Source organism: Takifugu rubripes, chromosome 14, assembly GCF_901000725.2.
Source record: "Takifugu rubripes chromosome 14, fTakRub1.2, whole genome shotgun sequence".
Lineage (NCBI taxonomy): Eukaryota > Metazoa > Chordata > Actinopteri > Tetraodontiformes > Tetraodontidae > Takifugu > Takifugu rubripes.
Genome location: NC_042298.1, coordinates 6,803,823 through 6,815,506, shown reverse-complemented (window position 1 = coordinate 6,815,506; position 11,684 = coordinate 6,803,823). Strand labels below are relative to the sequence as shown.

At 51.5% G+C, this 11,684-nt stretch overlaps 1 protein-coding gene across 2 annotated transcripts; it reads right to left on the bottom strand.

Annotated features, from left to right (window-relative positions):
* Positions 1-399: 399 nt before the first annotated feature.
* Positions 400-11,033, bottom strand: spon2a (spondin 2a, extracellular matrix protein). Of its 2 annotated transcripts, none has more exons than XM_003970422.3 (6): positions 10,864-11,033; positions 7,475-7,703; positions 5,805-6,025; positions 1,764-1,955; positions 1,279-1,447; positions 400-1,207 (listed from the first exon to the last, which is right to left on the bottom strand). In XM_003970422.3, the coding sequence occupies exons 2-6, from the start codon at positions 7,701-7,703 to the stop codon at positions 1,020-1,022; spliced, it is 999 nt and encodes a 332-aa protein (XP_003970471.1). In that variant the 5' UTR covers positions 10,864-11,033; the 3' UTR covers positions 400-1,019. The 2 variants fall into 2 exon arrangements, with proteins under 2 accessions (XP_003970471.1, XP_029703578.1); XM_029847718.1 differs by lacking the exon at positions 10,864-11,033 and adding an exon at positions 8,003-8,022.
* Positions 11,034-11,684: the final 651 nt, after the last annotated feature.

Here is an 11,684-nt window from a genome sequence, read left to right as displayed (position 1 = left end):
ACCTTCAATTAGAGCGCGTCACTGTGTGTCATCACATTTTTACCCATAAATATATTAATCTGAGACTTCTAATTTGGTGCATAGAAAGTATCATGAGTAATATATCACATGATATTTATGGCTTTTTTGTTCTTGTATCTGGCAGCAGAGCTCTTTGAGTGCCAATACTGGTCAAAAGAGGTTCAGGCCTAAACAGATCACTTGACTTCTGTTACCTGTGCCCTCCTCCCGTGTCCCAGCTAATCCTGGGTTTTGTCCAGTGAAAACAAATGTTTATTTTGATCGTTCGCCCTTGTTAGGAGGGCGTAACAACTTCATTGACAACTCCGGGGTTCTGCATGTGAGTTGAGTTTTTTACAACACTGCTCACTAAAGGGGACAAAACACAGCAACACAACATTGCATCGTTCGAAAACACCTCCATATTTATTTACTACTTATACAAGATGAAATATAGCAAAAATATATACAAAATATATATATAAGACACACAAGTCTCTGTATTGGATAGACAATCTTACCTGTAGAGAGAAGGTCTAATCCTCAGGCAACCTTTACTGGGTATTGCGTGAGTGGTTTAATTTGTTCTATAAATCAGCGTGTGAGGTAATTTTCTAAGAGCTGCATGTTCCAAACCTGTAAATGACTTCAGTGCGCTGCCACAATGCTGGCATCCAGGGGCAGATTACATGCACGATCCATCACACACTTCATACAGCTGCTCCAGGAGACGTATTTGTCACGTTATGTAAGAGAACAATCTTTTGGATCCAGACACATTCAAAATGTATTAATAACTGTACAAAAATCCGCTAGGCTTCAGGCGCTCCCCGACACTACTAAAATCCCCTCTGAGGACCCTGCGCTACAACACTTTATGGCCTGCAGGTACTGCAGCGAGTCTTAAACGTGCACAACGGGACTGCAACACACACACAGGACGCAGCCGCCTTCCTCAGTCCGGCGGTACAAACATGGAAGTCCCAGTGTTGAATACTGGCAGCGTCTCTGCTGGCAGGTTACTGCCGCTTCATGCAGCTGTGGGGCACACACTCCGCCTGCTCCTCCAGCTCTGGGCAGGGGACGCCAGCGTTGGCGGGCCGCAGGAGGATGTAACGCGTGCGGTGACGGACGCCACCCCTGGAGCAGGGACCCAGACACAGACCCCAGGAGGACCAGAGAGACACCTCACAGTCCAGCGGGGTCTCTGAAAGAGAGGTGACACCATGAGAAGAGGTGGGACAGTAGCGGCCCGCTGTTACCGCGACGACAGCTCACCGGAGATTCGCTGACTGATGAGGTTTGGCAGGATGTGATTGGACATGGGGGCCTGGCGGTCGGGAGATGTGCTCTGCCGAGTAACTCTGATGCTGGCGATGGGTGGGAGCTCCGTCAAGCGGGGGTAGTAGAAGGAGTTGGCAGGGTGGTTCGGCATCTGAGACGTGATCTGCAGAACAGACAGGACGTCTCAGTCGATGCCCTTCAGAGCAAACCCAAACACACAAAGGCTCTCTTTGAAATAACACGCATGCCGAGGAAGGATGGATGGCCCGTTACACAAGAGGCCACGTTTTGTCACACAAATCATCTCAGGTCAGGCTTGAGGGGCGCCAAGTCATCATTTAAAGTGGCGACAGCTGAGAGCGGCGCTCCGCTGCCCGGGCCTGGCGGCTGCGTTAAGACTCAGGCGCGGGCCAGCGGCTGTGACCGGAGCGCTCGTATAAACGTCTGATGAGCTCATGCACGACCAACACGTGGGTCACCTGCGTGACTTTTTCCGCGGGGCTGGTGGGGAAATTCGGAGAGGAGAAAGTGAAACCGCTGTCGGTGCCTGCGTCGTAAGGCTGGAGGTCAAAGGTCACCTCCTCTGTCCACCGGCCCCCCTGGCACAGGTTCATGCTGTCCACCCCCACGAACCAGTCGGGACTGGGAATCACCTTCACCATCAGGGACAACTGTGGATCAGACAGAGACAAAGCAGTACAGAGTTTGTGTGGTCTTCCTCTGCCCCCCGGAGACTTCGGGAGGTGCTGACAACACTCCGAGGAGACCTCCTTGTTTTTCCTCTGTCAGAACGGAGCTGCGGTCCAAACAACAGAGGCAAAGTGTTCTTTGTTTCAGCGGACTCAACTACACCCACGAGCCTGACTCATCTTAACGATCCAAATGTTTTATTCCTCCACTTGATGGTGCAACTGCAGTCCAACAGTTATTCTAAATAAATAACAAAGCCTGCAAACAAAGTCAGTTGCTCATTTGATTAATAAGCCTAGATGCAGATGGGCGAGCACGTGCGAGCACCCACGCAGTTCCCTGTGCACTGATGGATGGTCCCTCAGAGCTCAGGATGAGACATTTGACCATTGGAGAACCGGGACCTGGGATGCATCAGTGCAGGGTCTGGCAGGTGGGCCTGGAGAGGTCTGGGACGGCTGTTGGAGTCAGACGGTGAGCACATGATGGCAGCTTTCCTGCACCAGCAGGTAGAGTCAGTGTGACACATGGCGCCTGGATTTTCTTACAAGTGACGCACAGCAAAAAGTTCACTCATTGTTGTGAGTCCCCTCATTTCTTCCCCTTCTCCTCCCTCCTCTGGACCTCTCCTTTCTATTCCACCTCTTCATCGGACTTTTCCAGTTGCACTGGAAAAATGAGCGATCTTCCCGAAAGCACAGGAAGTTTTCTTTATGATGATATTAGGACAGAGTTTGCAGGAACAGTGTTTGAGGATTTGTAGACTAGTGTGAGACAACTATCACTATTTAATGGAATATCTTGAAGGACCTTGGCCTTGTAGACTCCTGCCTCATGACAGGAACGCTCCCTGGACAGGTCAGCAGTCCCTCACAGGACACCATTCACTCACCCACTCACACCCAGGACAGCTTAGAGTCTCCGCTCCAACGGATATTTGTGTTTTGGGATTAGGGAGGAAGCTGGAGCGCCTGCACTGAAGCCCACGCAGACCCTGGCAGAGCATCTAAAGACCTGAGCTGGAATCTTCAGGCTTCCCCTCATCACCTGACCTCCTCTCCTTCCTGAATAGGACTCCCTGTGCACCTCTGTTGTGCAAAGCCTCCACCTCCACATCACCGTCCAAGTTCCCATCAGTCCCGTCCCTCCGCTGGCACCAGCGCCTGGACTTCACGCTAGATCGATTTCTGCCGCTCGCGGCTGCAGCCCCCGATGACGCAACCCTCCCCGGAAATCCAAGAGCTATTAGAATAAATGTTGTATTTATGAGCCTTCCTACACAAACGCTGTCACGCAGGGACCCGTGAGATATCTCCACCACAGTTTCACCTCTGGTTCTGCTCAAACGTCCAAAGTGTTCCTTTGATCCTACGATGCCGCTTGATTGGACCCTGCTGCTGATATCCAGCCTGGCAATTGCAGGCCTTACTCAAAAAATCCCATCATCCCGCTGACTTTTCCCAGCAGATCTCCTGCAGAGCCCCCAGAGAGAAAGAGTTGCCATGGGGACCCACGGGGGGAGGAACGCACGCTGCTCCGGTCCCTGAGCGACGACCGCGAGCGCACGTTGTGTTGCTTTTCATCCTCTACGGGGGCCAACAGTTACTTCAGCCCGGTTTCAATCATCCGGAGTTTGGGATGTTTGGGGAATTGCGTATGATTTGTTTGTTGGGAAGACAAACTAAAATGGGATCTTTAAAGCTGTTGCTGTCAAAATATTGACAGCACTCAGTCTGCGTGTGTTGTTTGGACCGCACCGCCCCCCACCGCGCCACCTTTAATCATCCCCTGCTCTATAAACAGACCGAGGCCTTCAGACATCTTGTACTGAGATGACAAGTTGTTAAGCCGCCGTCCACGGCAAGCGCGCATGGAAGGTGCCCTCCGACGGCGGCGTTTATGTTTGAGACGAGACCTCCCAGACGGGGGGGGTGGAATAAGCACCAAACAAATGTAGGTCAGCAGACAGACACGCTGCGCTAACGCTCTGTCCTTCACCTCGCTCCCTCCTGCATCAGCTGCACATTCCTTACACATGAAGGGGAACACATTTTCCACTGCGTTGAAGAAAAAAAACAAATCCTTTTGAATGCATGTAATCCCCCACCCTCAAATTAAACCTGAGAAAAATGCGCCTGACCCTTTGTTCTGCAGCAGCGGAGGTCTGCTGCAGCCTGGAGTCCAACAGCTCCCTAGATGGAAAAGATGTCTGCAGTCCAACAACACCTCATATCCTTTACATCACTCTTTAAAGGCAGGAGTTACTGTATTTATCTTGGAGGGGAACCTCTGGTGCAGTGTGAAGTTACACAGTCTCAGAAGGATACTGACACATCACAATGGAGAGGATTCATTCAGATCGATTGTGTTTTAGAGGCAGTGACAACTGGCTAAATGTAAATCTACATATAAATTAAAAGAGAGATCAGCAAAAACACTGTTAGATATGTAATAATGTGCAGCCCTGCGGTTAAAATGCTGCTTTGCATGCATGGCTGGATGCATCAGGGCCAGCGTGGTGAAAGAAGAACATCCTAATTATAGTATGTCAGGATCTGAATTCAAAATCTAGAGAACGCTGAAAGATAAGAACAGTGAAACGGGTCATTTAGTTGAACAGAAAAACCATCAGACTGTAGCCAACTGTAACAGAACCCTGCCAGCAACTGCAAAACCAAAAATCATATTTGCTGAATGTTTATATTAGTTTCCATTTTTGGAGGGCTGTATAGACCCAATGAAGTGGCTCTTATTAAGGAGAAGGGGGGGGGGATCCAAGTACGTGACCTTTAAAGCTGTATTTCTAATAAGTGGCACAATTCAGTTCGCACCAGGAAGTTGGAACAGTAAAAGCTGATTTGCGTTAGCGCTGCTGTGTGACGGTCTGGATGGCAGTTATGTAAGTAATGACACGGCATACCAGCACGACACAGTGGCCCAATAAATCCAGCGAATAAAAACATGGCTGACACTGAATGGAATAAAGGACGCACAAGGTAAGTGGAAACACAGCATGGCTGGCTAGGCTAGCCCGCTAGCTGCAGCGAGCTAGCCCGCTAGCACATATATCAGTGGACTGCAGCTTGTCTGCCTCCACAATAAAGACACCGCTCAATAAAAGGGTGCAACAAAGGTCACGATTTTCCTTTTCGAGTTCACTTTAAGAACGATTCTAGGTGAGGGTTGCAATCTTGTCTCTGTAATGACAGGTTAAGAATGCGAGGTGGCGCGACCCCGGCTCACACCTCAGAACTAATCCTGGAGAAGCGCACGCATGAGGATTAACGGCCGAAGATAGACACGAATGAGAAATGTATCATTCTCGTGTTTCACTCTGCAAAATGACGTTCTTCCTCCTCTTTTTAGGAATCAGCGTTGCCTGCTTGGATTACTCCAGTGTCATATGTTGACGTTGTGCAGCCGAGTCTGGACCTGACCGAGGACTTCCAGCTCCAACTGGAGGCGAGGAAGACGAGAGTAAACAAAGATCCACATGTAGCAACCGGGACAAGTTTGGAATTACAGCCAAGCCGTTCAAAAGACTCATCAGAAATTTAAAAAAGGATCAAAATGGTCAGATATGACAGACCCAACCCAGAGAAGAACTCCCCGTGTAAAAAATAAACAGGTTTTTTTGGTACCCTTCCTCCAGCGTGTCATGATGGATGTGGCTTTGGTCTAAACATAGTCTGGCCCGATGGTGGAAAGAAGTGATGAAATGTTTGCTGGTGTTTCAGAGAGGCCCTGGTCAGCGTACGGCTGACGCCACGCTGTGTCCGAGCCCCCTTTGGTTAATCAGAACAAGCTGCTCGGGTCTTGTTTGCACCTACCAGTGAGTTCTGGGGCTGCACGAGCAGCTCGGTGGAGCTGTGCCCGATGCCGTTGGGGATGCCAGCCGTGCGGTACATAGCGCCGACTGACCGCCTCTTCCTGGCCTCCTTGGCAGCCTTCATCAGCTCCACAGTCACGCCGAGTTCAGCAAAGTTCTGCACCCCTTTAGTGGCCGGGACGCCCTCTTCCCACAGTCGAAAATGGTGATTATGGCTCACCGCTGTTGGAGACAAGGAGCGGAGAAAACAGGACAGACGCTCATTCGCTGGAATGCGTATCAGTGTCAATAAAACACCACAAACACCCAGACAGTGAGGTCATTTCCACCGAGGAGCCTGTATGTATTCATATGGCTGCCTTGGACTTCCTGTTTTAAAAAGATTATTCTGTTGGAATTGTGAATATTCCGGCATGACAGCAGACCATAGTAAGATATTTCCTCCATTTCTTACTGATCAGACCACGGCTGCCAGGATATAGGTCAGAATGTCAGAGCCGGCGGCCAGATGGTTACACAAACATGACTCCGAAAACCACCGTTGCTCCTTTTTCACGGCCATTAAGCATTTTATTTATGATTCTCCGTCTGGATATTGAGGAAATCTGTGGCGATCCAAAAGCCTGCTGCATGTTAAACCGCAGGTTCTGACCTAGGCCGCTGGTTTTAGGGTCAGAGTAAGGTTAGCCAGTTATCACGCCGGTAATCGCTCCGTTTCCAGCTGTGTACTCACACACAACCGCCTGACACGTGCGTTTACACACCTCGCCCAGTCGCACGCTTCTGCTGCTTCTTGCACACGATCTCCTTTCTCCCCAAACTGCCGTCACGCCGCTTGTGCACTTAATTACATTTCCATCCTCACGGATTCTCTACGCACGCCGAGGCTCCTCCTCACTCGACCCAGTTAGGGTGCTTCCTAAAGCACTCGTCTCCTTCCTCTCCTGGCATTCCCTCATCCGTCAGCGTCTCAGGCCTCATAAACCCCCGACAGGTAGTGCTTTTCTTTGACTGTCGGCCTATTAGGGCCCCTTGTGTTTTTCTTCCCGTTTGATAAAGCCGTGTCCAGCTCAGTGTTGCCTGGGGAATTGGAAAACCATTATGGGTGCCTCAGAATCTCCGAAGCGTGTCTCAGTTTGCAGTAAGCAGGACATCATCGCCTGGCTGTGCACCAGCACGAGAGCTGGAAACCAGACAGAACCACAGACAGTGATGCGCCAGAGCAGGCTAACACACACTCACACACACACATCCACAAAGGCACACCCATGCACAAACATCTGCTATCCATCCTCTGCTCAATCCAGGCTTTAAAAGGAGCTCAATAATGGGGGCTAAATTGCTTCTCCCGGCCTTGAGGTAAGTGGTCTGACCCCACTACACCCCAGCTATCATCACGTCATTGTACGTCTTTATCAGCCACAGAACTTCTGCTGCAGCCTGGCTTCCAACGATGTGGTAAAAAAAGATTTCAAAATGAAATAAACCCAACAGAATCCCCAGAAGAAGCAACGCTAACATCTCCATTCAGCATGTAAATGTTGTGGAAGTTGAACTTTAGCCTTGTGGGCATTACCTTCACAAACCAGCCAATAAAAGTCAGGAGCTGGAGGCTATTTTCTCCTTGGATTCTCAACAATCCCTTTCCTTGCTCACAGCATTGGTTCTTACCCATGAGTTTGGACCACTGTGCAGGAGGACGGAAGAGTGGGTACTGCTTTGGAAAGGCCTGCGGGCTCCAGTGACCCGTGAAGACCAGAAGGTAGGAAGCGGGACCCTTGGCTGTGCATTCTGACCCATTAAGCGGCTGCACTGGCCCGGCGGGAACCAAGCAGGGCTTCAGGAATACGGCGAGTACCTGCAGCAGCCAAACGCAGGTCAGGTGATCGGATGACATCATCTGGAAAAAAGGGAGAAACGAAAAGAGGTTTTCTACCAGTTCCAGAGAAAATTCCGACTGATCGCTGTAAGTAATGATGCATTCGGGGAAATCTGCAGCAAGTGGCCATTCAACAACTCACAGTCAACAAAGAGCCAGGCTTTTTAAATCTAGTGATCTACCCCCTCCCTCCGCCGCGGTCCACCGCCGGCCGCCGGCCAAACGTTAACATTCATCGGTGGCAGGGTAACGTCTGCGTCCCGAGCAATAAAACAGCTGACATCTCTGGCCAAGAGTCAGATCCCGTCTGCTCCAGTGACCTCAACGACTGACCAAGCTCTCCACCGCCGGCTGGCGAGGAGGGGCGAGGAGGTCACAGCACGCCGATCACAGTCAAACCCTTTGCAAAATGAGGTCGCTAACGTCGAGCAGTCCTGCGCGTCTGGGGTGATGCTGTGGTGTCTGAATACCCTGTTCCAGACATTCGTCAACCTAAATTTTCCAGGATCCTAAATAGCTCCAAGGTGCAGCCCGGGCATCCCAGGGCTCTCCAGATGGCTGGACTTCATGCCCCCTCTCTGTCCCCCATAAGTGGGCAATTTATTTCTGCTGCCCTGGTCAGCGAAGCGCCTGACTGCTGCATCGGAGGGTTGGAAAACAGATCAGGAGGTCGGAAGGATCCTCGGGATCTGGTCGCGACTGTCCAGAACTACAGCGCATCAGTTTCCGAACGCACCGTGGCAACGCTGGGTTTCCTCACACGCACGTCCACGTCGGGTTTGATAAATGGTCGCCGAAAATATGACAAACAAGACTGGCGAGTGAAACCTGAGAGCGTGTTTGGTCATGTGGGGTCAGATCCCGGCCTGTAAACCCGTGTTTCCCATCAGAAACACCTTCTGGCACACTCCCCTTCCCCGAATCTAAAGTATGCATGTAAACTTTGCAAGAAGATCCCAGTAAAGCTTCCTGCGGTCTTTTCAGGGTGAAGGAGACCTGCAGTGTTCCTCCTGAGGCTAATATTAGCCACACCGTGGCGTAAACATTCAGAGGTGTGAAACTTCTCTTAAAAAGTGCTTAAAAAAGATCCTGGAAAACAGGAAAACAGGATATAAGTCTGGAGAAAAGTCTTTGCTCTTGTTCAGGATTGTTAGCTGGGTTCAGGAGTTCGTCCAGAACCCTTCTGGGGTGCTGAGATCTGCTTCAAAGGGTTCTGGCTAACCCTACAGAACGCCCCCTTCCTCAGACCTGGCTCCCAGCTGGTCCCGGGGCTGCTGCCACCACAGGCAGCGCCGACCTCCTGACCTCAGCTCTTTATGGCTCGTTTCAGCATCCCCGACCTGAGGGAGCCCCGTCTGGTGCCCCCGATCTGATCGCTGGGGATTTCATGACAGATGAAATTTATAAGTTGATGTGCTTCAGGAGGGCTGGGGGGATGGGGGGGATGGGGGGGATGGGGATGGGGGGGGGGGGGTTCTATAGATCACCACTGAAACTCCAGGCAGTCGCAGAATGCAGGCGGGTAAATTTAGGCAGGTCTCTGAGCAGGTCCACGCTCCGGGGAACAGCCACGTCCTGCAGCTCATTGTCCCTGAGCTCTATTTGTAGCAGCCGGGTTGAGTTACTCTGGAAAAGGAGCAGCAAAACGCCGACTCCGTCACATTTCTGACCGCGGCCCGACACATCGCTGAGTGTTTATGAACCACTTTAAAGGCTTCCCATAAAGAGAGGCCCAGCTCTGCAGCTTTGATCATCAAGTGGCTTCAACACCGTTCTGCGGTGCAACTTCAGTGTGTGTGTGTGTGTGTGTGTGTGTGTGTGTGTGTGTGTGTGTGTGTGTGTGTGTCTGCTGAAGGGGCTTCAGAGGTATTTCCCATCAGTGTGTGACCTTAACCGCTGCCTTTCTGCAACGGAGGTCAACACTTTTCACTGGAAATTCCCAGTGAAGCTGCTGGTTTCCCCACATCGAGCGTCATCGCCGCTGTTTTATGGCCTTTTCTACGCCTCGTGCAGATGACCCCGATCCGTGGCGGCGCCGGTCGAGGACACGCTCCCCTCTGAAGTGGTCGCCACGACACAGTAACACAGCAGAGAGACATTTCTGGGATTCCCACACTGAATCTCAATAAGTCGAACCAGCATCAGGTAAAGAGACGCTCAGTGGTTACGCTGGCAGACGTGCGCGCTCTTGCTCAACACTTGTGCACGCGTGCGCTGCAGTTTTCCCGTTGAGCGCTCGCTGTCATAAAAAAGGGGGATGTGGCACAGAGCCAAAGGTGGGGCGCTGCGGCCCCGTGGGCACCCTGGCCGTGTAATTACGCCGCCTCACGCAGGGATAATAGATACATCCAGAGCAGCTCATATACACAGGTATGCAGGCATTCCCACAGAGGCCGAGATCTGTGGGCACACTTGGTGGTGCGCTCATTTTTAACAAGGGAACGGCGGGAAAGTAATTTGCTGTTCTCTCCAAGTTTCTCCCAAATCTGCCGGTGGGTTGGGTGGACACATCCTCCGTTTGGAGCAGAGGACAGAGGAGGCAACGCTCTCACCTTCTGAGGCACAAAGGTGCATCTTCATGCATTTAGACAGAGGGACAGAGGGACAGAGGGACAGAGGGACGGAGGGACAGAGGGACGGAGGGATGAAGGGACGGACCGCGTCTGCAGGCACCGCAGGAGGTCACCAACTGGACTGGGCTTATGTAGGCGGAGGGAAAATCAAACGGGAGTTTGGATTCATTTTCCTTTGCTTAATCAAAACCACGTTTCCGCGGCGACGCCGCCTGCGTTTCACTGACCCTCACGTCAACAGCTGGATCTCAAATTTGACTAAGATATATAATAAGATTTTCAACATTTATTCACATGCAGGCTCTGATAGAATAATGCACTGTTTCTGCACAACAAAGGGGGAAAAACCTCCCAGAATCTGTTTTTCTGTATAAAGAAACATCACCTAAATCGAAGGACCTAAACAGATGAAGCCCACAGGTTCTTAGCTGCCCTCTCTGATGCCTGATGATGCTCCCTGGACACTTTAATATAAAATAAGAAATGCATGGAGCATCTGAAGAACACCTGAACACACTGTGGAATATCCTGAGATAATACCAGTAAAAGCAGAGGGTAAGTTAGTGCACGTGTGTGTGTGTGTTCAGTGGATGGAGTGTGGCTCCTACCTGTGCTGGGGGGACAACAGTTGGACACTCAGGACTCTGCTCCAGGCTGCCCTCGCTGCCCTCGCTGCCCTCGCACTGCTGCTGCTGCTGCTGCTGCTGCTGCTGCTGCTGCTGCTGCTGCTGCTGCTGCTGCTGCTGCTGCTGCTGCTGCTGCTGCTGCTGCTGCTGCTGCTGCACACTTATCAGCCTTATCCTTCGCTCTTTATCTCTCCTCCCAAGCGTCTCTCCTCCTCCCTTGTCTCCCTCATCTCCTCATATTACCCCATTCTCTCTCTCTCTCTCTCCTCCCCCTCCCCCCCTGCCCTCTCCTTGTATGGAGAGGCAGTTACTGGCCCTCACTCCTCTCTCTTCCTCTCTATCTTTCCCGCCCTGCTCTTTTCGCTGCCAGCCTAAACTCAGGCGAGGTGGCGGCGAGCGCACGGGCCCCTTTCACCCATCTCCCGTCGGTCTCTGCTGTTCAGCCCAGCTGCTGAGGGATGCAGGACAACCCCCCCGTGGACTGAGACTGGTCCACCGGTTGGATGATGCGCGGCATCAAACTGTGGAGTTTTCTTTTCACTTTTTCTCCTCAAAAATCTGTTTGAGCTCACCCAAGAAACTCTTCACCTCCAGTCAGTCGTCCTGTGTGTGTGTGTGTGTGTGTGTGTGTGTGTGTCTGTGTGTGTCACCTGCTGACCATTAATCAATCGGAGGGAAAGCAGACAGGCGGGGAGCGTCTCGTCCGCCGTCCACTGCAAAATCTGTCTTTGGTTTCCTTCGGTCAGGTTTTCATTAAGTGTTAAGACGTGCGTGCACGTCTGAGAGGGCTCAAACATGCGTTT

What these genes read in the sequence shown, in the direction of transcription:
- spon2a (XM_003970422.3), bottom strand. Translation starts at nt 7,703, where the DNA reads ATGATGTCATCCGATCACCTGACCTGCGTTTGGCTGCTGCAGGTACTC. An exon ending in TGCAGCCCCAGAACTCACTG is followed by an intron (nt 1,956 to 5,804) that starts GTAGGTGCAAAC and finishes TCTGATCCACAG; the next exon opens with TTGTCCCTGATGGTGAAGGT. An exon ending in CATCAGTCAGCGAATCTCCG is followed by an intron (nt 1,208 to 1,278) that starts GTGAGCTGTCGT and finishes CCTCTCTTTCAG; the next exon opens with AGACCCCGCTGGACTGTGAG.